This window comes from Battus philenor, unplaced genomic scaffold (assembly GCF_028537555.1).
Source record: "Battus philenor isolate CCGP_79_NKW_IND1 unplaced genomic scaffold, ilBatPhil1.0.hap1 SCAF_23, whole genome shotgun sequence".
Lineage (NCBI taxonomy): Eukaryota > Metazoa > Arthropoda > Insecta > Lepidoptera > Papilionidae > Battus > Battus philenor.
This window is the reverse complement of record NW_027181686.1, coordinates 6459284-6486294: the sequence shown is the minus strand read 5'-3', so window position 1 is coordinate 6486294 and position 27011 is coordinate 6459284. Positions and strand designations below refer to the sequence as shown.

Here is a 27011-nt window from a genome sequence, read left to right as displayed (position 1 = left end):
TTTAATTACGTTGGTGTCAAGAGAACGCTGTAATGACTGTCGAGATATGTATACACTTGAAGTGTTTTTTGAACAAAGGTACTTTAAATATGCTTTGAAATTTATATTTTTGGTTTTGTATTATGGATGTAAATCTTTTAAATTGGTGAATGTATATTTGTCAGTAAAAAGCGTTAAATCTAATTATCCTGGATAAACCGATCACTCTGAAATATAATACATTAATTTATTTTTCCTTTTAATATGCGACTGACCTAAAACTTCTGTCATTAAATAATTATAGAGGCAGACAGTAAAGATCAATTAGTTTTAATATGTAGTAATCCTTATTTTGAATACGGTTTTCCTTACAATATTAGTGTTACATTATTTTTTTGAAACTGCTTATGTATACAACAATTGCCAGTAAACATTTAATTAATAGCATTCTAACAATGTGTACTTTATTTTTCATTTAGAGCTAATATAACGAAAACTCGTTTTGGTGGTGGTAAAAGAAAATCAACTGTTTACGTATGTCTTCTCTCTTCTTTGTCCAGAATATTAAAAGAAAATTTTGATGTACATTACGGAGATTATTTACAAAGATGACGGAAACGACTATATTCAGAGTCCGAATGAACAATAATAAATCAACGCCAAAAGTATCGATGACCGTAGTGGCCAGTATAATTATCTGTTTATTTATTTTTTATTATCAAGAACTCAATTTTTTTTGTAAAAGCTTATATTTGTCAAGCTTGAGCTAGTGATATTTATTATTTCGCAAAATATGTTTCAATGGTGGCTGAATTAATAGACTATATGGTGGACGCCACTTTACAGCAAATATTTTCCCTGGAATGCGCCAGAGACGACAGCGTATTAGCTATATTACTTCATTATATATTTGTTATAAAATAACTTTACTGTAAAAGTTCTTGAGGTTTATTATTATTATGTTAAAGTTTTTAATTGACATTAAGTTGCAAGAAATAAGAAGATAGGCAAAAGAAGTATAAATGGGGGTCTTAGTGCAAACCCCCGATACCTTCTTGAAAGGCCGTGCAATGGGCTTGGAATTTCGCTGTGAGATCTGTTCAATATTGATGAGATGTAGCAGTGGGCTGGCACATTGCACGTACAACCGATAGCCGTTGGAGTCCAAAAGTTTCACGAACCGGTAGACGTGGGGTGGACAACGATATAGTTAAGTTCGCGAGAAGTAGTTGAATGCGGGTAGCGTAGGTCCGTTAATCGTAACGTAAAGCCTGTGCTTTGTAGTGAGTGTTTATAGCCTGAAAGAAAGACGAAGAAGTACATACATAAATCTAGTGTAATACGTTTTACTAATAACCGTGGTATGGAATATAAGTTATATTTATATTAAACTTAATACAATTCTGCTTTCATTTGTTTATTACAGATTTGTTAGACATTTTTCGTAAAACAGCGAATATTTGTTCATGTTTACGGATTTTCCTTTTAAGAAATGATAAATAGACCTTGTCCTTTCGATATGACAACCGTGACCTTCAACTTGATATATATTTAATAGAATTTACTATTCAAATTGGTTTATATAAGCATGACGAATACATGTTCACATATTTTTTTATTATTGGGGCTAAAATAGAGAGTTCCTATTACACACAATTTTAAAAAAATATTCTCGTAAAAACAGTTTTAATGGTTTTTGTGGAATAATTTGCTGAGTTTCCGTCCAAATATCACATGATTTCTTTTACCACCAAGTAATATTAAATGGTTTTGGAATGGTGTATCGTGAATAAAAAAATATTACTCCAGAGAATACCAGAATAACGAATATCACTCATTATTTAGGTGTTGGGTCATCATTACCCAGTGGTCAAAAGCCTCCCCCACAAATATCAAATAGGACCGGTAGGAAGCGGCCTGCATCCAGCGCCTTCTGACAACTTTAACAAGATTCTACTCTGCACTTGCCGGTTCATGGTTTCCACTCCAGAACTTTAACGTCTATTCTTTTTCTCTCATTTGGCAGGGCTGTGTCGGATACTTTTGTACATCTAAGGATTTCGCTATTCTTTATTCGATCTTGTGGAGAAATCTCCAGCACAAATTTTCCCTTAATTAAAATAAGCTCTGAACACCATTTCATACCACGCTATTTTACAAAAATACATAAGACAATAAACTGCCGATGACAAGTCAGCCATAAAAATATAACGAAAGAAGGAACATCCACCTAACTAGATTAATTATTCATTTATTTGTATTATTCACAGTGCATCATATAAAGTGAACACGATGCCAGAAAAGCTCATATTGATCGAAACTAGTATCAAATTGAACTTCACTATAAGGGATCCTTCAACAAAGATCGGTTCAAATGCGCCCTGATTTGATAAGAGCCCAATAAATCAAAAACTTTTTTTCCACTGATTAATAACTACAATTTGTCCAAATGATTATACGATTGATCCTATATATTTCAAATGTATTGGATAACATTTTTAAATAACAAATACGCCATTTTTGTTTCTTTATAGCAGTAATAATTGATGAAAAACTGAATATTTATGTTCAAACAATAAGCCACATTATCAAAATTACGAAGCTATTTTTAAAAAATAAAAAAATTATAAAAATTGAATCTTCTGTGACCGCTCACTATCAACATGTATAGCTCCAGGCCTCCTAACGGATAATGGTTACTTAGCAAACTAATATTTATGTTAAAATTTATTATAACTACTATCTAAATATAATTTAGACACGAGCATTTATTATAAGAAACATTAAGGCTGTCAATAATTCTGATAATTAAATTATACTTTATTACTTTTTCATAAATCTTATCCCAATCAAACATGTTAACATTAATAAGGAACTTAACTCTAATTAGTGGCATGGACAGCGTTCGAGGAACTCTGAAACCTCTTCGTGTCCATATCACCGCAATATTTGAAGACGAAGGTCTTTGAACAATGTGTGTTACCGGTGATAACATAAGGATGCAAGACGTGGTCACTCATAATAAGGTTCAAGGTAACCCAGAGAGAAATGGAAAGGGCTATGCTCGGAGTTTCGCTGCAATATCGAATCAGAAATAAAGAGATCCACAGAAGAAACAAGATCAACCACGTAGCTCGAAGAATTGCTCTTGTGAAGTAGCAGTAAACGGTGCCTATCGCTCGGGCAGCCGACAGCCGTTGGGTCCGAAAGGTTCAAGAGTGGCCACCATGAGCTGATAGACGCGGCGGTATCAAGGGTGTCTGCCAATAGGCGGTAGAGGTTTTACACGTGGCGAAAATATAAAAAGGAAATCGTCAATCTTTTTCTCTGTTGATCTTTTCCAATTCTCGTTGTCTTGTGATCCGTTATTGGTAAGAATTGATGTTCCTTCTCTAAGATTTACTGTTTTCTAACACATATTTATACTGAACATATTATTGAACGGAGTTTAAGCCTGATAAGTTACATGCACAAGACTTGAAACGACCGTGTGAGCTAATACGGTGAGCATGTATACGGGTATATAATCGCAAAGCTTGCAGCGAAGCGCGGCCTGCATTTGACTTGAAAGCCATTTAGATTTTCACTCCGTGACTGAACACACATTCTAAGCTTTCGTGATTCGTATTTTGTTTTGTTTCGTTTTATGCACTTAACTTGATGTTCTCTTGTATTTTGTATGTGATTTTAAATTTTATGTTTCATCTTTTTTTAATAGTTAAGCTATATTTTCTAACCTGGACCATTACATAAATTTGCCAGACAATAGCATCCGACTAAGACGAGCCCTTGTTTCGGGATGCTAAGCGGACATTATCGACGAGTGACAGCCGAGATCCACTTATGGGGACCCTTGAACGCAGTAATTCTATGGAGCGTCCGCTGAAGACATGTAACAGCTCAGTGGCCTGCCGATCCGGTGAAATAGTAGTAAATAGTGGCCCAGGCCAAAGCTCCTCCAGGAGCCCTCAAAAGGAGCTACCTTAAAAGAGGCCTGTCTCTATGAGAAACCACGTGTTTTGTTTAGATAGTGAAGTATTTATTGGTCTTTTGCTTTATTAAAATCCAAGATCACATAATCTCTTATGATAACTTTAACATAACAAAAATAAAAAGAGCTATAGTTCTGTTAATATAATAAAAACTGATTGAATTATTTATCGTAAATAACACAAGTTTAGCAATGTCCCACAGGGATTGTGAACGAAGAAGCAGCCTTATATTAAGTCGTGTAATGTGATTTTTATACAGAATGATTGGAGATAACGTAAGTGTTGAGGTCGAATAAGCTATAAAGCTATAAAGCTTATATATAAATATTTTTAAGGGTTTTATATTAAAGCTATAAACTAACACACTGTAATATTAATAAATGTTATGTACAATAAAAAATGTTGTTTTTCTTTGTAAGAATATTTATGGCATGACTAAATTAATGAATAAATATAATATAATAAATTATATTGTATATATTGGGTGACAATATCTACTGAAGACGTGGTACGTTTTGTATTATTTGCATAATGTCAATTTAATTATCTTGTATCTTATTTTACCATAAAGATGACTTTTATTTTTAGGACAAGTCATAGATAAAAAAAATATTAATTGATCGTTAAGAGCTAAGACGAAACTTCTTATAGAAAATAAAGTAAATATCCTGTTATAAAGCATTCTTCATACAGGAGAACCGATTCGAAATTTAATTTAAAACAATTTAGTTCATTCTACATTTTGTGCAGTAATAATAGAAACATGACAAATTAAAAAATTCGCGAACTCTGTCTTTTCTGATTAACTCATTTGTGTAAAAGAAATCGCGATTAGCGATAAAACTAACCTTTGTAATTCAATTTCCCTTTTTCACCTGATGTATTTTTATGTACTGATAAGGAGATAATATAAAAAAGGACCTCCCTCACTTTTCATAACAACATAATAACTTTTGTTTTAATTTTTCAGATATCTGTTCAGTTTTATCTACAAATAACACGGTTTATAATGTATTAGAATATTGAACGCCAACTTTAAAATATTTTAGATATCCTTAAAACATTTCGTTTCAGCCCATGAGTGCCGATATAAAAATAAAAAAATTAAAAAGAATATATGTGATAAAATCTATACAGACAGACGGAGATCTATTATTCAAAAAAAGAGTTATAGCCGTAATCACATATATAGCTAATGTCAACGACTTGGATGAATCGGTAATTGTGTCCGTCATTACAGCGACATTCAATCTCCCTTTTCGTTCGTCACGTTGTTCATTGACAGACTAAAACTTTTCACGAGAACTATTTTTTTTTTTTTTTTTTTTTTTTTTTTTTTTTTTTTTTTTTTTTTTTTATACCCCCGCTATTGGGGGCCTCTCGTACCCCTATCTGATTTTTGGGACAGGGACCTTTTCAGCAATATTTTTCACATACGTTTTTATTTTCTTACTCGTCTTTCTTTCTTTACATTATCATTTCTTTCAGTCTGTTTTCTATCTTTCATTCAACAATTCGTCTTTCTTTCTCATTCGCTCTATTCAACTTTCATTCTTTCCTCTTTTCTTATTGCTAATTCCATTTTGTGTTTTTATGTTACCTTTTTTATTTTACAATAATAACAATCTATTAATATTTTACAGTAAATTTCTTACTCTATAATTATTTTTCATTTATCACAGATTTATGTTTCATTTTGTCACTTTATTTTCTATTTTCTATTTGTTTATTATGTTTGCGTTTTATTTATGCTTGTGGCTTTTTTAACTATTTCTTTACAGAGGGTTAAGAATGAATTTTTGAATTCTCCGCCTATCAGGGAGGCAATCGAGTCCTCCCTGATTTGCACGCCAGACCGGCACTCGAAGTCGTACCGGAGTCCCCCGAATGCGGGACACCGGGCCACAAGGTGGATCACGGTCTGGTCCACGCCCGGTTCACAGAAGCACGAGGGGTCCTCCTTGAGCTTAAACCTATGAAGGTACTCAGAGAACCCCCCGTGCCCCGTGAAGAGCTGGGCCGAGACCGCGTCCACCTCGATGCTGCGGAGCACGCGGTAGGCTGAGACGGCGTCCGGGAAAAACATCCTCGTTACCGAAGCCGTCGTTCCTTCCACATACCTCCTGTTCCATTCGTCGAGCGACTCCAGTCTCAGTTGCCGCTTGACGAATGAAACAGGGCATCTCTCGTACTCTGGTCGTCTTTTACTCTTCAGGGCCGCTTCCTTGGCCAGTTGGTCCGCCCTCTCGTTCCCCTCCATCCCCGCGTGCGCTTTCACCCAATACAACCTTACATCCTTCCCTTTTTCTCTCGCTTTCATTACATTCTCCTTCACTCTTAACGCTAAGGGATGGAGGGTGTCCGATCTTGCGACAGTTTCGAGAGCGGACCGCGAGTCGCTCAGTACGGCGCAGACTTGCGCCGACTCGCCGGCCGCGTACCCTGTTGCCTCAGCTAGAGCCAGCAGCTCTGCCTGGTATACGGTGCAGAAGTTGCCCAACTTGAGCTTTTTTGTGTACAGCTCTGCGGCGCCCCGCTTGACGCAGAACGCCGCACCCACCTTATCCTCTATGCGGCTGCCGTCGGTATAAATTACCAGATCGGCAGCCGCGGTGGCAAGTCGGACTTCCTCCGCACTTTCCCCCAGACAGGAGAACTCCACACCAACTTGACCAGACGGGTGTGGTAGTCTCAGGTAGCCGACCGGTACCTCCAGGTCTCGGTCCTTTACCACCTGCCGGGAATGACCCTTTCTTATTTCAAATAAGCGGGCTGCTTCTTGGACCCGAAGGTCCAGGGGAAGCAACCCGGCAAGTATAAGGGCCGAGTGCAGGGACGCGGTCCTGTGGGTCCTCGCGATCTTCTGCGCGAAGCCCCGCTGGACCGCGCCCAACTGCCTGCGGACCAGCAGCTTCCTAGCCGCCGGCGCCCATGCACTCGCTGCATACAAAATCGTCGGCTCCAGCACCGCCAGATACATCGTTCTGATCACCTCCGAGTTCAGACCCCAAGATACCTTCGCAGCCCTGCACAGCTGACGATAGAGGCCCTGTGCCTTCTTGCTCACGTTCTTCACGTGACTGTTGAACGTGAGCCTATCGTCAACTGTGAGGCCTAGTATCCGGACCTCCCCAGTCCGGCCAAGCGGCTCACCTCCCATGCTCAGTAATGGGTAGTCGAACTTTAGCTTGTTGGTTAGCACCATCACCTTGGTTTTGTGTGGTGCGAACCTCAGCTTGTTCCTGACCCCCCACTCATGAACATGGGCGAGAACGGCGTTGGCCCGACTCGAGATGTCCTGGGCCTTCTGCCCCGAGAAGACCAGCACGACGTCATCTGCGAACGCCTGGCAGTGTGTCCCGGTCTTTGCCACCTCCTCCAGGAGAGGGTTGATGAGGAGGGTCCAGAAGGTTGGGCCGCCTACGGATCCCTGCACGCACCCCTTGGTGGTCTCTCTGGCCCACTCTGCCCCCGCGTACCGTACGGACACCTTGCGATCGCTAAAATAGCTGTCAACAAGACGCCGCAGATTCGCGGGGCAGCGAGTCTCTGCCAGTCTGCACCGTATAGCAGGCCACCAGGCGTTATCGAAGGCTCCCTCTATGTCCAATGATACCAGCACCGCGATCTCCTTCTCCTTCAGCCGGGTTCGCAGATGCTGGATCAGGTCATACAGGGAGTCTTCGGTACACCTCTGCGGCATGAAGCCGTATTGGTGGCTACTGATATACGGCGCAGTGTACCACCGGATCCTACGGACCATCATTTTCTCAAGGACCTTGCCGAGAATCGGCAAGAGTCCGATGGGCCTGTAGGATTTCGGGTGCGTGTAGTCCTCACGAGAACTATTAATTTTATTCTGTTTTGAACATACTTTGGTAATAATCTTACTTCACTTTTACTCCTTTTTACTATACAAAGTTTACCTGTACCTGTACTATCAGCAAAACAGCTAATAAATCTGGGAAGTCCAACCGTAAGAAAGTGGTCAATAGCCACGCCCAACTCAGCTGGGCAGCATTTTAGAACCTACAAAACATCTCCTCCTATTTCCCTCAGTGTCTTAATACGAAAGGCTAGTATCAATGTGTGTTATCTATGATAACTTACTACACTAAAACGTGGTCTCTCACCTCAAACCTTATGAGGTCACGAGTTATGCAGAGAGTTGCCATTTCTCTACGAGATCAAATAAGAAATGAGAAAACACATAATCGAACAACGGTAACCAACATAGCTTAGAGGATTGGTAGTGTGTTGCTCACCGAGCGTATAGAACGGATTGTTGCTGAGGCTTTCAGGTTTTGGATTGGCAAGACGACCTCATAAAAGTTTTCAACGGGTTCTTTTGGAAATCTATAGGGGAGACCTATGTTCAACAGTGGATGTCCTGCGTCTTTTTAGTCTTGTTCCTGATTAGGTTATTAAAGAGACCAATAAGAAATTAGTCCGCTGATCAGTATCTACATTTATCATTTTATTACCATCTGTTGTTGAGATGTTTCGCAGCGATTGTTAGGGATATTCTCCTTGTCTTTGTCGTTTTAATGCGTAAAAAAAAGGAATGGAATCAAATGCCAAAGCATTTAGACTCCATCATGAAACGTCGTTCTCGTAAATGTGCATGTTTTTTTTAGATTGTTAAATAATTATTCCGATTTTTAATCTAGCAGATCTATGAAATAAATAATAGAATAATGAAACAACATTATACTATATGAAATATATATTCAATTTCAATGGGCAAATATTTTCAAGTACACAGACAAAGGCTCTTATTACATTTAATCATATAAGTTTCACATGAATACATCAAGAATATTTTTTTTAATAATTATTTTTATTATATATTATATTTGGCACAATTTAAACAATTATATACAAAAATATGATCAATCATTGTAACAACTGGTAAAACGGAAGCATATACTTTAGTATATATTCTATTCTATACACTATAACAATAATATAACGGCATAAGTTATTTTATATAAAAATATTATAATATTAACAATTTCACGTATTGATAAATATAGTTTCATTTAGTAACCCATAAGTTGGGAATGTAAAAGTATTTTACGACATAACTATTATCGACGGTATGGTATGTTACGCTTTATTACGTTTTATAACAAAATTAAAGTGTAAAAACTAATTATAATACTGGTTTGCATTGTTTGCGAAGTGGTTCGAAATCACCTTTTTCCATCAAAAAAGACTGTCTCTGCAATAGATATTTGCGGTAAAAGTGTTGGACTTTTACACACAAAAAATAATTTACTGCAAAGTTTATCACCTTCTCGAATTAATTTTTAACTTTGAGCGTTCCACGATTTTTCCAGACTGAAGAAATTTTCCTTTACAAATACAAACGACATACTTTCAAAATCGCATAAAAAGAGACCTTACAGTATTTATTAAAGATTGTCAGTATTATTTAAATTATATTATTACAAAATTAATGGATTTAATATACTTAAAACATTAATATTTTTCTGATTAATCAATTGTGCGAAATTTCCTGTTTCTCTGCTCATTTTAATACTAAATAAGAACAAAATTATTACATTTATATTTGTAACAAAAATAAATATTTGCGTTTAAAAAATATATTTTATTAATTTTGTGCATGTATGTTATTCTGCGTAAGCTACGATTCGATATGGTTTCGAAAGCATACTTATAGAATTATTTCGAAGAAATGTCAATATGAATAAAATAATGGGCGCAGATTGAATTTGAATCTAATTTATTTACGCTTGTTTCATTGTTGCGTACGCTTTCAATTTTCTTAATCAAATTCTCCTAACTTAGGGGAAGCATATTATGTTAAGTTTCCCATACATGATAATTAAATTATAAATGTTGAGTGTCAGTTAAAGCGTGCCACTGTTCGTGTCTGTGGTCGGGAAACTTAATGCAATCCATCCAATGTTTCAATCTTCGCCCTTTGCTGCTTGCTCCTAAAATTAGACTACCAAGAAAATCGTTCGGCTTGCCGTAGTCTTTGTCCCAAAACGTCAATGTCAAATTCTGTCGAGAAAGTTCGGTTGGGCGCGTTTCAAATAAGAAGTCCTCGTTCCAAACTGGATTCAAGTTACGCCATTTTATAGAGGTTTTATGCTTTTTGTGATATGGATCTGGATCAAGATGCCTAAAACAATGACAAATCTTTTAATTTATTTTAATCAGGCACATCGGCAGCAGAATATAATATACATTTACATAAGTTTCACATGACTTTCGACTAATTTAAATATGTTTGCCTATTTGTACACCTATACAATCATAATATATATCATATTAGAATTAAAGGGTTTTCTAAATAATGGTAAGTTAATGCAGTGGGCACCTGCCAGCCAGCTGACATGATGTTAACAATAATCAAGGCTATGTGAGATAATAAATAAATAAAAAGAAGGCACTTTATGCCTTTTTGTGTCAATATTAGAGCCTTTGGGGTATGGGATTATGCATTTTAGTGTAAATTTTAGAGTCCTTGAGGCATGGTAACCTAATCCTATGAATAACATTTAACATAAGTAAATTCAAAATAAATCTGGTTTCAAACACATTTGGTTACATTGTATAAATTCCCAGTTTTGTAACTGCACAAGTTAGAGGCAACAAAATTAATTACTACAGAGACTACACAGACCAACAGTTTTGAAACAAGTTTGTAAATTGAAATTCTATGTGAATACATTGTTACACAAGAAACGTGTCTATGTGCGGATTAGCTCCACGCAAACTATTGCAACTTATTTTAGTTTGTCATCTATATGTACTTAGCAGCAACTCACTTAATATCAACTTCGCTAAATGGTATTTTCACTAATGATGCTTTAACTAATGAATATGAAACTTAATGATTAGTTTCTCACATTATTGTTACCGGTACCAATTTAGATCAAATTTACCCAATTTGCATCTGGTTGATTTAAGTCGACAGTAAAATACCAAGATAAGATAGGACACATGCATTAACTACGAAATGGTACTGTGTCTTTAAAATACAAAATTGTTTTACTTTGATAGTATTTTTAATAGATTAGAAAATCACTAGCCAAGTCTTTTTTTCCAAAATGAACATGGTAATGCTTGGTGTTAGAAATAGGTTGCATACAGGTTGTTACACGGCGTTTCCGAAAGAAGTTTATGACTTAATTTTATCACCGATTTAGGCACTAACTGATATCGAATACACAATATCGTAACGTTATTTAAAATCAAATCCATGACAGCAAAGTATAAGCAAACATCTATATTATCACAATTTTACAGTAGCACATTTAGTAAAAATATAGTGGTCATTTTATTACAGTGATAACATGTCGTCGAAGTGTAGGCAAAGGCCTTCTTCCCAAAGGAAGAAAGTCAGAAAAGCCTAAATTAATGGAAACTAAAACAGATTGAGGTCCCCAATAAAGGCATCCTTTATCTTAAAGCTATGATATTGTGATGTAAGAATGCTCAACAACAACTTGGACGCGTGTCTTGTGATCATGTTCACAGTATCCATAATATATAACAATAATTAATTATCAAGCTTTATAATCACTTTTTGATAGGTTTTTGTCTTTAGCGTTGATTCATTCTGATTTTCATTGTAATTTTACTTTATTTTAGCTTATAAATTTTCGGCATTCCATTTCATAAATTTATAGAGAATTTAAAATCTGAACATTTAAAGTTCTTCACTTATTTATTTATATCAAACAGGTATCACAAACCTAATACATTACTATCGATACTATTAACTAAAGTAACTACTCTAGAAAACATAATACTGTGATCAAAAAGTAAAGTTAATTTGTTAATAAAACGTAATTTTTTATTTATTCTTCCAAATCAATTGATTGATTCAATCGATATACGAACATTTGCCAACGCTTTTTCCAGCCCACGAAACAGTTTGAATAGTCTTTTTCCTGTTAAAGCCTTCAAGATCTTCTTCTATTCGATTTTAATCTTCTCAATCGTGTCAAAACGGCGACCCCATAGTGGCCTTTTGAGTTTACTGAATTGTCAAAAGTCGCACGGAGCCAAATTAGGCCAATACAGTCGTTGCGGAACAAAATGAGTAGTTTCTGAAGGTTTTTTTTAAAAAATTGAGCGATCTTGGCATCAATCGAGGCTTGACGCGTTAGGGAAACACAAAACATCTTTCGAAAAAGTTTGAAGTGAGCCAAATGGTATATTAACCAAAAAATTAAGAAATATTAATGTAAAAATTTCCAGAGGTTTCTAAACTAGCCAGAGCCCGTGTTTTGGGAAATTATGATATATTGAGAAAGAAAATTTACTTACAATTTAACAAACGGGTCGGAATACCCATTGCTGTCTTGTGGAGGAAGTTCAGCAGCTCTACAGATGGTCACGACAAGTGCTCGCTTCTTCGTATTGTAGCATAGGCCCAGGAGAACCCTGGGTCCAGTGGGCTCGGTGCCGTTGGCTCCAGACAGAGCTAGTCTCATCTGATTGGGGGATTTTGCACAATCCCTCAGCGACACTGTGGCTGAACCCATTTCATCGCACCCGTACCTAGAGTACATTGCCATTAGACTTTCTATTCTTATTTAAAATTTAAGCGCCCATTTAGAAAAAGGGGTGATATGATTTCTTAGATTTATGCGAATAGTACTCATGAAATTAAACTAATAGGAGACGACCTGAAAATATCGCGCGATTTAATTCGTTAAAATTCATTTTAATTTTCGAAGCAATCTTTATTCTATTATGGCAGTGAGCAATCCACGTGGCGCGCACAACGGATGGCAGGTATCAAGGTTCTTGAGTAGATACCACGGACTAACAAGGGCAGCGTAGGATGTTTACCTACAAGGTCGACACGTCCTTGAAACGTTCTTGGATGGTGTTGGATGCAGGCTGCTTTCTACAGATACTGTTGGAAATCTATGCGAAAGGTCTAAGTCAAGCAACGAACTTCCAACGACTGTCAAAATGTTGTTGGCTCATAGCGTGTATACTTGGATAAGATGTATTATGCTGTGCATTTGTTTTTTTATAAAGATAAAATCGTTGCTTCGTTTTGTACCGATACGATATGGGAACTTTAAAACAAAAGTTTATTTGTTGTGAAAAATATGCGATTACAACGTAGTTGTGTATATATGTGATGGTGGTAATCATTTACGATCTGCTACGTTGTCGATGTATCTTTATTTATTTATTTTAGGAACAAACATGCCCCTAATAAAAGGCATTATAATGGTATACTTAACAATCTTATGATCATTTATGTGAGTAAAAATGAATCACAAACGTACTAAGCGCATAACTCGAAAATGTCTGGATAAGCAATTTTTTTTTGCAGATATATTAGTGAAAGTACGAGAAAGGTTCTTTCTACTTTTGTGTCAATAAAACAACACATGTTTTCCCATACCAACCACATCTGTTTCTGGCTCTTAAATACTGATGCCAATAAAGAAGTGTTTTACGATATAACCTAAAAAAAATAGTAATATTATTTTTAATAGCACAAAGTCGGCTGAGACAGCAGGTATACAATATATTTCAGACACACATACAATATATTAAAAAAATCGGAGGAATTACCTGTCGTCGTCAAATAGAACGATCTCCAATGACTTCGCGGCCAGATCCGACTCGGTGATGCCGAAAAAGTGTAACGTTTCATTGTATTCCGGATTTTTAGTTTTATGAACTGTTTTCGTTCGGAGCCTGTTAGAGTAAGTCCCTTCTGAAAGATTGTTTAAATTAAACATGCAATTTGACGGCTATTTCATTACCAAATTGAATAAAAACATTATATTAGTTATTGATAAAATGACAATATGATACTATACAATATATATCTAAAAATATAACATTTGAGCATTGGTAGCTTAGCGGGGAACGCAGGTCGCGGGTTCGATCTCCGGGATAAAATCTTATATAATTCACACTTTGTGCGTTAAATATATAGGATTGCCACTGCTCAACACTTTTCCAAAAGACGGGCAAAAGCGTCCGCTGCGAACCATAATACTACACTGCGATCGCCAATCCACTTGCCGAGCGTGGCGATCATGTTATATCTCCCATAGATATCTTTGGAGGAGGCCTCTGTCTCGTAGTGGACGTGGAAGAAAAAAACTACACATTGTGTAACTAGACAATATACATATCATTAATGGTAGATAATGGTTGTTATGCTTTTATATGATAAAAAACTTTGTCTTCAGTAAAAGATATTCTAAAACGCTGTCTATAAGAACATTTATTTTTACTTTAATAATAATAATAATTAAAATAAATAACAGCGCTGCAACTATGCAGCCCTGCAACCTGCACTGCGTACTTCGCATATTAATGCTAAATATATAGAAAAGAGAAGCTCCGAAATTGCAATTCGTCTAATAAGTGTTTCTATTAGTTTCATTTCTAGATATCATGTTCTAGAGAAAAAAAACATTACACTATTTTAAGGTTAGTAACACTGTTAGGAATTGTTTTCAGATTTTTAGGCACCCGTAAAAATAGCACAAAAGTGTGAAAAAAAAACGTAATTATCTGTTCATTATGAAACAGTTATTATGAAAATTAAATAGAAAATGGTTGTTCAACTCATTCAGCTCTTATATTAAGAATATTGTTACATACCTCGGGGTAATATTTCTAATCTACAAAATGGATCGGATAGTCCGGTCATATCCATTCCAATTAGGCCTCGGGCTCTCAAGACTGTCACGGCCAGAGAAGACGTGCTATTGTCATATGCCAGTTTAATCTCTAAAGTTCCGAACCCTGCGTCCGGTATTGTGGGTTTGTCCGGTTGGGAAGGTTTTGGAATCTCTTTCCTCACACTGCGTAGGCTGTAGTTACTTCCTTTACTGCTCGTCCGTTTGAGGCCCGCCAACGAGCGTTGTGTGAGGCTTTCAGTCCTGTGCAGACTGAGGCCGCTGACGCCATGAGACAGTATATCAGTTTCGCTCCAGTCGTGATGTGCGTCCTTCAATTGTAATACCTCAAAATTACTTTTTGATGTACCTTTTTAGATTTATAAGCCGGCGAAGTTTCTTGCAAATCCTAGCCATTTTTCAAACTTCGCATGTCTCAATTAAATACGTATTTAAAAGCTATACGAAAATGGTACTATTATTTTTACAGCAATAATATATATTGAAAACAAATATATAAAAGTAAAGAATATGAGTATTGTATTCAAATTTTGAAAATTCAACACATTCAATTTCTCTTTATAGTACATTAAAATCTCTTTAGCATATTTTTTTGTTTTGCTTATATCGAAAAACGTCTTAAAGATATTACAAAAAAAAGTCATTTTTAAAAAAAATTAAAGGAATACAAAATGTAAAATGAACTCGGGTAAATTTATTAAGCCACAAATATTTTTTCAGAGCCGGTTCGCTAGCCGCAGCTTGACCCCCCCTCCCCCCCCGATCCATATAGTAAATATGTAAAAAATGGTACTATATATAGGGTGATTGGCAAAAAGTCTAAAATCTTAAAAGGTCTGAACGCTGTAGACCTAGGACATTTTATAGTAATTTAGCTAGTCCGCTCTTTCAATGGCGTCAGTAACAGTAACATTTTCAAATGAATTTTCGGTTACTATCTGTCTCTGCAGACTTTTTACAAAGTTATTACCCTGTCACATTTCAATAGGGAAAAGCAAGTTAATGTAACATATTTTAAAGTGTTCACTTTATAAAGGTTAATTGGTATTTGTCCAAAATTTTCTATTAATGCCGAATTATTAGAGCCATTTTTGAGTTTTACACTTAGCAATACATTTGTCGACACATTTTTATGTGTATTATTCATTTAAGCGCCCATTTCTTTGGAGAAAATTTACAAATAGTACATTATTTTTTAATATCATAGTGATAAAAAAAAATTCAAAAATCGAATGCATAAAAATAAATTCTAATTTACTTTAAAATATATCTTTTGTGCCAGTGACTATATTTGAGGATCGACTACATATACATTATAAATATAAATATATATAAACTTTTTGCCGAAAATTTTTCGAAGAAAGAAAAAATAACACGCGGTAAATATAAGTATTATAGCTATATGAATTGGACGAAAACTGTACGGAAAGAAAGATCTACAGACACCCGAACGCAGATGATGTGTCTGTCGCGTCAGTACGTCATACGTGCGTCACTGTACAACATATCAAATGGAGTGTATAATTGAAAGCACATTTCCGATTTTATGGTGAAAACATGTATGTCTTATTTTTGAATTTACTTTCTTGACATTTATTTTTGTACGGAAGACATTAATAGACTTTAGAAATTGTAATCGGCATTGTAATTTTAATGACAATCTTAATTTTACTATTAATGTTTAGAATTTTTAATTTTGACTATCATTTTAAGCAAAAAATAATGATTATTATAATTTTAATTCCTATCCTCCATGAAATTGCAACTTTAATAGCGCTTGTTGACTTATGACTTACGTAATTTTGTCTGTCCATGTAATAGATGTAAATACTAGTTAATAAGGACATATAATAATTGTAAATAGAATATGTCTATATAATAGACATACTTTTTAAATAAATAAATAAAACGTTGAGAAAATTCTTCTTTTCTTTCACAAATGAACTACTCATTCTCGCACCCTTACATAATACCGACACACATTGGTTCATCAAACATGCAAACAATAATGCTTCTAACAAAATTTTTATAATTCGATAAAAGCTACCAACAGAATAGTGACTGACTGTCTGTCTGTGGAGCAACCGATGTTTACTCTCGCCCCCTCCTGTATAGCTTACCTAAGGTGAGGTACATCAGTTTCGGTAGAGTTATATTTCGATATCAGCCAGTCTTCAAAAAATAACCAAATTCTACATCGCCTTGCATTGCATATCTTAAATATCTATGTATGTATATCCAACATTTTACTGCCACCAATGAATGATTTGCTACGATGCCTACTAAACGCTATACTTTTTATTCACTAATGCTTAAGGGAAGAAATATCTATATCGATGGTACTTTATTTTTTATTAATTTATTTTATTTTTAAGGCATATCAACAATGTAAACATAAACACGGTTAAAAACTTTAAAGCATATCTTAAAACTAGTGTATGTGTTAATGAAAGACGTGCACAACATTTTTGTTGTGAATAAGAAGAAAATATTGTAAATAAATTTTTAGAACTATGTAATAGGCAGGAGCTTATTTTACAAAGAAGATTTCTTAGAAAAGAGAACATCACTAAATGCACGATATAAAGTATTCTTGTTTTAAAAACGTTGGCTGGATTTAATTGACGATGTCTTTGAATAAAAAAAATATAAACTCTGTAAAGTGCAGACTTACATGAGAAGATGTGATTGATTTACGACTGTCGTTGTTACTTGGTTGCCTTGAGAACGTAGGAGGGTGTATGCTCAGCGGTGAGCCGGGCTCGGAGTCGGTTTTACCCTCGTTACTGCTATTTCCAGCATCCTGTTAAGAAAAACAAGGAATAAAAGAACAATACGTAAGTCCATAGTGCTTTATTTTAGAAGCCATATATTTAATTAAAATTAACGGCGCCAGTGGAGTATCTCAGTTTGAAAGTTTCGTAGAGAAATAACTGGGCTTCGCAAATCAGGACTTATTAATGTTTTATATCTATATATTGTGATATACCTATTCTAACATCTTTCAAACATATTAATAATATTAATTTTAACTGGATAAGATTTATAAAAATTAATACTCTTGCGTTAGATGGATTGTTATGTCCTCAGAAATTAGTTCTATAAGACGCGCGCGCATATGACGACCATAAGAGGTCATTGTGGGTTGAAATTTCACACAACCTCTGTGTCACACAATCAACACGCGCTTTTGAACCGTCGATTGGTTTAACATTCTTGTTAGTAAGTTACTATCGCCTCGGTACGTTAATCTGTTGAGAAGAGCCGGCCAGAAACTCAATCCTTGCTCTTTTAAAGCAAATTTAACAAATTTTTGTCATGTTTACATTATATATATATAATATCAACCATGTAAATGAGTGAAAAAAGCAAGTTCCACACATTTCGATCATCTAAAAACTCTTTAATGTGGAAGATTTTATTAATAATATTCTTTTAATTTTTGATTCAAAGCTAAGAAAAGGGAGGTCTAAGATATCTTGTGGCACTTTATTTTTTATGCGTATGATCTTGAAGATTTCAACCCTATGCCATGAAACCATATAAAAGAATTACAACATTTAATCTATCAAAAACAGATGATAGATTATCTCAGTGTTTTAGAAAAATGCGTATTACCAGCATTCTCGTAGTTAATTAAATTTATTAGAAAAAGTGTCTTAGTGAAAAAAATTACATACGTAATTATAAAAATAGTTAAATATCAACAAAACGCATATGTATGCGAAACTGATTACGAACTGAACACATCACTGTAAATATCACAGTGTAGATATAAATAGGGGAAATCCACGAGGAAAATACACTTATTATACGAGTTTTGTGATGCAAACAGGAGATAAGTTAATAATGATGGGATAACAAAATTGTTTGATAAAACTGTAAATATATGTAAAATGGACCTTTTAGTAGTTACACCGTGAATCAAATTGGTTTAAAGACACCGGAAAAGGTTCGTTGCGAGTTAACGATATCCCATTAAAACAGATATTGTTATTTATTTATATTGATAAAATATTTTGATTCTTCCTGTGGTACTTTCTTACACAATTTCTATGCTGGTTTAGTAGACAATTATTTAAGAAAAGGAGATCATTGAGATGTGATTGGTAATTTAATGTTTTTTTCTACTATCTACTTTTGTACTCACTCGAAGAAAATATTTTAACTTTGACGTGTTATCGAAATTTAAATAGGATGCAAACGTTAGAAAAACATCTAAATTTATTATGCTTTTTTGGCTATAAAACAGTCGTAACTTGACATTGACATTTCTATCCACTCCTGATATTTTCTTTCGGGTGCTTTTATATTTATTTGATTTAATACTCAAATAAGGTCAAAATATAATATGAAATCTATTAGCTTCTCCCCATATAAACGTATCTACTAATTTTGCAAATCTGCTTCTTTGTAATAGTTTCAAATCGTTTTACATATTTAAATAAGTCAAAGTAATTTTATAATACGAGTTAATAACATCGATATGAAGATAATAATTTTTTTTTTAAATCTTCAGCTTTAAATTAAATTTACATTAATTCGTAACGCTCCAACTATTAACAAAAACTAACAAGAAATTCAGTTGAGTGTGACATTTTTTTTTAAGATTGTTTTAATAATTTTTCTTATTGAATTTAGAACAATTAATTTCCAAACATATTTATCAAGATCTTACTCTAAAATAGAGTAATGTGTCTTTTGGCAGAGACTGTGCTCAATAGATTTATTGAACTTATACAGAAATAATTTTGACGCGTCCTTTAGCAGTTTGTTATAAAATTGTATATATACATTGATCTACGAATGAGTGAGACACTTTACGAAGTCTAATAGATGGTACATACAATACTGAAATGTACTGATAAAGATGTTTCAGTTCCAGAATATTTATGAACAGTTATAATAAAATGTTGACCTTAATGGAATTTTACTGGCTGTTACCGGTCAGCTGAGTATTGAGATATCAATCAATAAAGTTGTATAGTACGTAAAGAGTCGCGTCCGGACTTGAAACAAAGAAGTTTTTAACGACGGTAACTGTTCACTTAACTAGTTATCTCTGTGGGAGACAGCGACTACAAATACTTGCTAATAAACATTAAGGCCTCCGCCTAGCTCGCCCACTCACCCTCTGTCAGAATAGTGACTTCTGTCCCAACTGTGAAAATATCTATATGAAGATTAATAATAAGAGCATCTATTTAGTCGACTGTTTAGTATAAATCAAACTCTATCTCTATATTATCTAAACCAGCAAAATACAACAAAACTAAAATTAACAACTGTAACTGCTAATGATCTGCGATAACAATATCGCTATATCTGCTATAATAACTGCTATAGTAATATTTATTCGTTTATATTGTCTTTTATTTTACTATGTTTGAACATTAAATAAGCATAATATATGAATGATAAGTTAAATAAAACTTATATCATATATGTCATAACATTTATTTTAAAATATTCAAATGACAGCCTTTATTAAATATTTCTCTGAAGTGAAAATGTTCTCCAATTTTCTTGGAAAGTAGGGGTAATTTTAAGTGCTTACATTTGACTTTAAAGTAGGTTTTTAATATTATCATATAGCCTGCGCTCTTAAAGTAATTTGATAGAGCCGGAAAAGTAGTCAAAAAGTGAGAAATGTATCATTTTATTGCTGTATAAAAAACAGTATAAAACGTTATTAAGAATTATATATATATATATATATATATATATATATATATATATATATATATATATATATATACATATACATATAGACATAAATAAACTTTTTAAAAATGCCGCTAAAATGTGTTTTGGTTTGACGACACCCAGTCTAGATTTCATCCACCGTGTTAGATAGTGAAATTATTTTGAATCTGTTATTTTATCGGTAAATCAGAGAGTATATCTATATATGTGTTTTTTCAGGAAATTGAGAATCGAATATAGTAGTGGTATTATATTACGTCATTAAAACCATTTAGTGGATAAAACAGAACGCGTAACATGAATAAAATTTGTTTTCATTACTTGCGTGTAATTATCACTCATAAATAAAGGATTTATATCTTTTTCGTTTTATAAAATAATGAACATGGCTTTCATTTCATAGCAAGGCGTACACAATACACTTTCACTGGTAAATTTGATTACATTCATTCGACAAATACGAAATCATTATTAGACAACAGCAGTTTCTTACCATTAAAAACTATTTTTTTAATAACATAAAACCTTGACATTCAAGAAAATAATGCCAGATATGAACAGAAATCTAATTAAAAGTTTTGTTTTACTTTGAAAGCATATACAACCCATTTACTTCGAAGTTTAATTTCATGCTATATTTAAGTATATCACGTTTTTATATAGAGCTTTTTGGATATGCCTGCTATTAAGAAAAGGTTAAATGGATGCGTACTCTCACTTTAGCATTAATAGAACTAAGTTCTTTTGCATATTCATCTGTATTTAAATTAACATTGAATTATATGAAGAGGAACGGAAGAGGAAACGTTAAGAACTGACGCTTACACAATGAAATGTGTATAAAGAAACGCTGTGAGAGGAAATTGGGTCCACGTTTCTTGTCGTAGTAGACGTAGGGAAGAAGATGTAGTATTTAAAACCGTTTTTAAATGAATTTTTCATATACCTTAAAGCATAGTTAAATTTAATTATCAAATAGGATTTTAATATATCGTTTTCTATTAAATACTAATTATGTACTTAAATTGATATACTCCGTTTCCTAGGGTCATTCCAAACAGATGCCTGTCCTCTTTTCACATCTCCAATATTTAACTTTATTATATGTTTTTTTTATTCGATGTTTTAATACAGATAACATAAATATTAAGCCGAATGCTTTCGTGTGCTATCTACTATCAACAACTTGAAAGTTTAAAAAAAAAAACTATGTGCTAAGCGGAAATATTTTGATTAAATCAATATTACCTGTCTAGCTTGCAAGGACCTTGCGAGTTCCGTGTCATTGTAACGTCCTGTCACCTTCCGCTCTGGTAGGATATATTTCGGTAGAGACTTGTAGAACCATGCGCCTGATTTCTTCCACATCTCTCTCGTTTCCGCGCAAAGGTTACACATGTACTGGTCTCTGGAGTATATTGGGGATCTGTTCCAAATAATATTGTTTAGCATTTAGGTTTCATATTCTTGTTAACAGAAGTACAAATGATAAATAAAAAAATAAATTTAATGTTACACTCTTCGAACATTGAAAAGAATGTAAATAAATATTAATATACATACATATTTTGTTGTGTTATATTGTGGTATATCTGTTTCAATTTCCTAAACTAAATGAAATTGTATCGTATAACTGTTGTTTATTTATTCATCGTCAAATTAGAATCGGATTGAGATAAGGGCATCCTTCTTTAAATAAAATCGTTGGCAGCAAAGTAGATATCTTTTTCTTTTCAGCCGTTAAACTCCCACTGCAAGGTATTGGCCACCCACAAAGATCGTCACGACGCTCGGTTTTGCGCCCCCGCATCTAGCAACTTCCTATGGCCCTAACTATGTCGTCAGTCCATCTGTTGCCCACACGACGTCTATCAGCTAGTGGTCACCACTCGAGAAGCTTTCGACTCCAAAGGCCATCAGTTGCACAAGCGACGTGCTCCGCTCTTTCTCATTTCAGAAGAACAATACTTTGGCCTATATTGGTAACCTTAGTTCCTCTGTGGATCTCCTCATTTCTGATTCGACCTCGTAGCAAAACTCCATGTATAACTCTCTCCATTGCTCTCTTAGTGATCTTGAGCGTTCTTTTGAGGCCGATCGTAAGCGACCACGTCTTGGATCCGCATGTGTGTCGATGTATGTGAATGTGGCCGCACTTATTGGTCAAAAACGAAGAAACGCATGCGGATATTTTTATTATTACTTTCAAAAGTATCTCCAAAACAGTAGTCGAAGCAATTTGTTCCCAAGATTTATTATCATTTAAAAATCCTTTACACGGTAAAAAGAGTTTTTTTCGCGACACGAACCGCTTACTTTTTTATGAAGCAAAGAGAAAGATATTTTTGTATATTAAGAAAGGTATAAGCTTATTTTTATTTTTAGTGTTAAACTTAAATACGTTTCATATCCAAAATTTGCTTCAATTCTTACGTACATATACAAGATTATCACATACATATGTAGACCTGTGTGTTCATAATATTACTTGCCGAAAGTTTTCTTTTAGTTTATACTTCTCAAATCATAATAAATTATTTACATTTTATTTGTCGGACTAAATTACTTTAACACATTATTTTTATTATTTTGTTTTGCAATTTTTTTATTGTTTTGCTCTCATATTATTTGAATTTACATACCGTGGTTAATATCCTACATTATTGTAGACATTACATTGTATTTATCTTATCCTTGGGAGAAAGATTTTTAATAAATAGCAAATGATTTTTACTGCGTTTACCTTTGAATAATACGATTTGCAGAACATTTCTTTTAACTTTAATTTGATACGAAAATATTATTTCTGTTAACCAGAATTCATAGAACGATATGAGGCACACGATATTGCATTGTTACGTTTAAGATTGTTAGCTCAATGGCATGCAATATTCTGATATGGGAGCATTCATGCAATACCGCAGAACATATTATTAGTTACATCGCTGTTTGACGAATATCAAGAATTTTACGATGGACAAAATTTTAATAAAACGTAAGAATGCATATGGAACCGTTATTTTTGTGTCAGAAAAGGCTATAGTTAATGCAATAACTTATTTTGAAATATTATTCCATTGCTAATTAGATGTTCGACAAGAATATTTGTTAATTAGTTCTTATAATTATCTACATCGCGACCTGATCGCTTATATTTAGACTCAAAGAAGTCTCAAGGTCACCCAAAGAATAATGGAGAGGGCTATGCTCAGTGTTTTTTTTTTTTTTTTAAATATAATTGTGTCCTTGTTTTGTATTTCAAATATTATTGTAGTAGTTTGCAAGTGATAGTTTTTTTGATTGATTACCCAACCCTAGCTTCTGCGAATAGCCCCAATTGTAAGTAAATAATATAAGGAAATTATATAATGCATTTTACAAACTAAAGCTGTCTTACTCACCGGTGTAGGGGAGTGTCTATGACACATTTAGGACAGGCAGAGTTGCGGCAAATTGAACAAGTTCTTAACGGAGCCAGGAGCCTCGACGTTTCCCCGCAGAGCAAACAGGCCCGAGGAGCAGGACCTTGTGCAGATCGACGCATCCCTATTAAACAAAAATCTTTACACATAAAATATATAGTACAAACATACAAACAAACATACAGTATAGTGTATTACACAATATACATCAAAATTATATTAAATTTATTTTACGTCCCCATTTCCCATTTGCTCTCTTGCAAACGCCTCGAGCACTTTCGTCTTTATTAAAACAAGGTAGTTACTAAGTAAATTGCACGCTTTTATTATAATGTTAGCTTTAACAACAATGTTTGTCTTATGGAACATTATTATCGATGCTAACTGAATTATTTCTCTCATATACATTTTGATTACAATAAACTTTAAAATCGATTATTTATCGTGAAGATATATTAATAAAAAAGTTAAGTGACTATTTTAATTAAATAAGAAATTACATGTACAGTAATTGTCGTATTCTTGTTACTTTTGCTTATTATTATTTGGTTTTCTTTACCTGAAAGTGGCAGGGAAAAGTGCCCAGGTAGGGAAAAGTCTAATTTTAAAAATTAAAATTTTAGCGAACATGTATATTAATTTTAGCCTAGGGAAATGTTTTTGATATGCATCAAAGTGAGAGGTTTCAAAAAGAGATATTGAAAATGTTTATGCACGAAATTTTTTTCTAAATATTTTTCAATGTTAAGAAAAAAGTCGTTACGACAAAAACTAAATATCACTATAAAGAAGAGAGAGTTAAAAATGACTTTTTAATAGTAGAATTATAAAATAAAAAGTGTGATAAAGAAGTGACCGATTATTCCATAGGTGAATATGAAACTTTAATTAACTTTAATTAATGTGTAAATAATATGACTCAGGCGCACATTCATTTGTAAAAAAAATGATGAGACATTACAATTTGTAAATATTTTTTTTTAATTTGACGTCGTCATTTCAGCCTCTAGATGTCCAAAGATATCCATGGTAGGACATGATATAATTACCACGCTTGGCGGGCGGTTTGGCCATCGCATTCTGGTATTATATGCAGAGAACGCCGCTGTTCATCCTCTGGAAGCCTTTTAGTGTGCGGTGGTTATCCTATATAATTAATGCAGAAAGTGTGAATTACATAGGATTGTATGCCAAGAAAACGAAACCGCGAACTATAATTGCAAATTTCAGTCCTCTACTGCTGCTCTAAAATACAATTTTAAATTCATTACATTAATGATGTATTTAAAGAGTTAAGCTAATAAAATAACTAGTGAACATACCTTCGAGTCTCGCAACGAGTCTCCCAACACGCCTAGCTTCTACCTCGTCAACTTTCTCTGCCCTCTTGACGACAGCGGCAATTGCTTCCCTCTCTGAGGCAGTCAGAGGCGGCTCACTCCTGGCGGTGCTCCATCCCGTACGGAGCCTGCTTCGTACAAAACTTTATTATTATTCACCCAGTCACTTTTTTCTTGCCGGAAATAGGCCTCAACCATAGATTTCCGAGAGGACCAGTCATCAATATCATTATAATATTAGTCACAGGAAGTCCATAGTTGGACATCGGACTCCATATATTTTTATAAGAATTGGTAATTTAGGTTCACAATAGAAGAGCTGCAACAAGATACAATGTTGCTAAAATTATGTTGAATAAGATGATTCTGTAATCTTGAAAAGATCTCCTTAAATTGGACATATTACAAGGAAGTAAGTTTTTATTTTAAGCTATGCTGTCCCGATTGTGCTGCATAAAAAACTTAAACATAAAAAATAGCTTGGAGTGATTACTTTCTTCTTTTTCTTTTTCACCGATAGACGCCCACTGCAACGCATAGGTCTCCCGCTAAAGATCGCCACGATAATCGGACTTGCGCTGCCGACATTCAGCGACTTTAACCACGTCATTGGTTCATACAGTGAGAGGCTTATCCACGCCGCGTCTACTTAGTGATCACTTTATTTATTCATTAAATGTGAGATAAAAAAATTAAAATGGTAATCAAAATTATTGACAGATGCTGCAATTGAACGACAATATAAATTAGCAGCGCATGAACCGTCAAACGCGTGAAGTTCAAAGTGAATTGTAATTTTTATATTCTATGAAATTTTGGCATACCTGGTACAACGTATTAGGAAACTTTAAAAAAGGCAAATGAAATTGGTCGTTTTCAATTTATGGCGTGACATTCAATTCAAACATTCAAAAGTATAACTAGTAATTAATTACATTATTTTACAGTTTAGTTTTCTTGGAAGTAAACTGATTGATAAACATGGCCATAGCAGCCATTTGTTGTGAGCTCGCCCATTTTCACTTCAATTTGCTATTCGTGTGAGCTATGTTGGATACTTTCGTTTGTCTACGGATCTCCTCACTTCTGAATGAGGAATGCTACAGATATAAGGGTAGAACTAAAGGCTTTAAACCGATACGAGAGAGGGAAATTACGATCGTTGCTACCTATCACGCATTCAGTTTGTGAAACTAGCGAAAGGATTTTCAGGTTCGCCGAACACGATTACATCGATTATCGATATGTTACCAGCGCTGCATTTTATCTCTACCGACAGATACGATATGATGTTTTAATCAATATCCCACTTGTTCACATGTGACTAAAAATAAATATAATGGCAGGGTATTTTTAAAACAGTGTCCGGACATACAGGCACGTGTACAAGATGATATAATTAAACAAATGCCAGGAGGTGGTGTAGTTTTTATTTTTTTATACTCTTTATTGTACATGTAAAATATATGTAAAAGTTTATTTAAAAGAACGGATGGCCGTTGGGATCAAGGTTCTCGAATTGAGATTACGGGTCGTCAAGCGGAACGTACGACGTCCACCCACACGGTGGATAGAAGGCCTTGTTAATATCTTCGGACAATGATTGATATAAGCGTTTACAACTAGTCCTATTATAAATCTATATGGGAAGCATACCTTATGACTCAAATTACAACTGAAAGATCTTTCTACATAGATAGGTTAATTGAAATTTGCTATGAAAACTTTATTTTCAATTACAAGTCGTGTCTTTCTCTAAATAATAATTGGAAATAAAAAACTATAGAGATGTACTTTACTTCTTGCAAATGTATAATTTAATGTCAATGACTTATCTTCAGACATCGTATGAAATTTAAGTGTACTTGTGAAAATGTAAAACTAATGAAGTAATATAATATGTAA

General features: G+C 34.1%; 1 protein-coding gene across 4 annotated transcripts in view; it reads right to left on the bottom strand.

Moving 5' to 3' along the window:
* Positions 1-9615: 9615 nt before the first annotated feature.
* Positions 9616-27011, bottom strand: part of Rph (Rabphilin) — a 33066-nt gene continuing 15670 nt past the window's right edge. The window contains exons 2-9 of one of the 4 annotated variants that reach the window (XM_068767460.1): positions 25089-25237; positions 23746-23890; positions 21593-21770; positions 17313-17441; positions 14601-14949; positions 13554-13698; positions 12282-12515; positions 9616-10125 (exon numbers count right to left, since the gene is read on the bottom strand). In XM_068767460.1, coding sequence (XP_068623561.1) covers positions 9828-10125; positions 12282-12515; positions 13554-13698; positions 14601-14949; positions 17313-17441; positions 21593-21770; positions 23746-23890; positions 25089-25237 — 1627 coding nt within the window. In that variant the 3' untranslated portion in view covers positions 9616-9827. The remainder of the gene's footprint in view (positions 10126-12281; positions 12516-13553; positions 13699-14600; positions 14950-17312; positions 17442-21592; positions 21771-23745; positions 23891-25088; positions 25238-27011) is intronic. The other 3 variants (XM_068767462.1, XM_068767461.1, XM_068767463.1) reach the window with 3 other exon arrangements.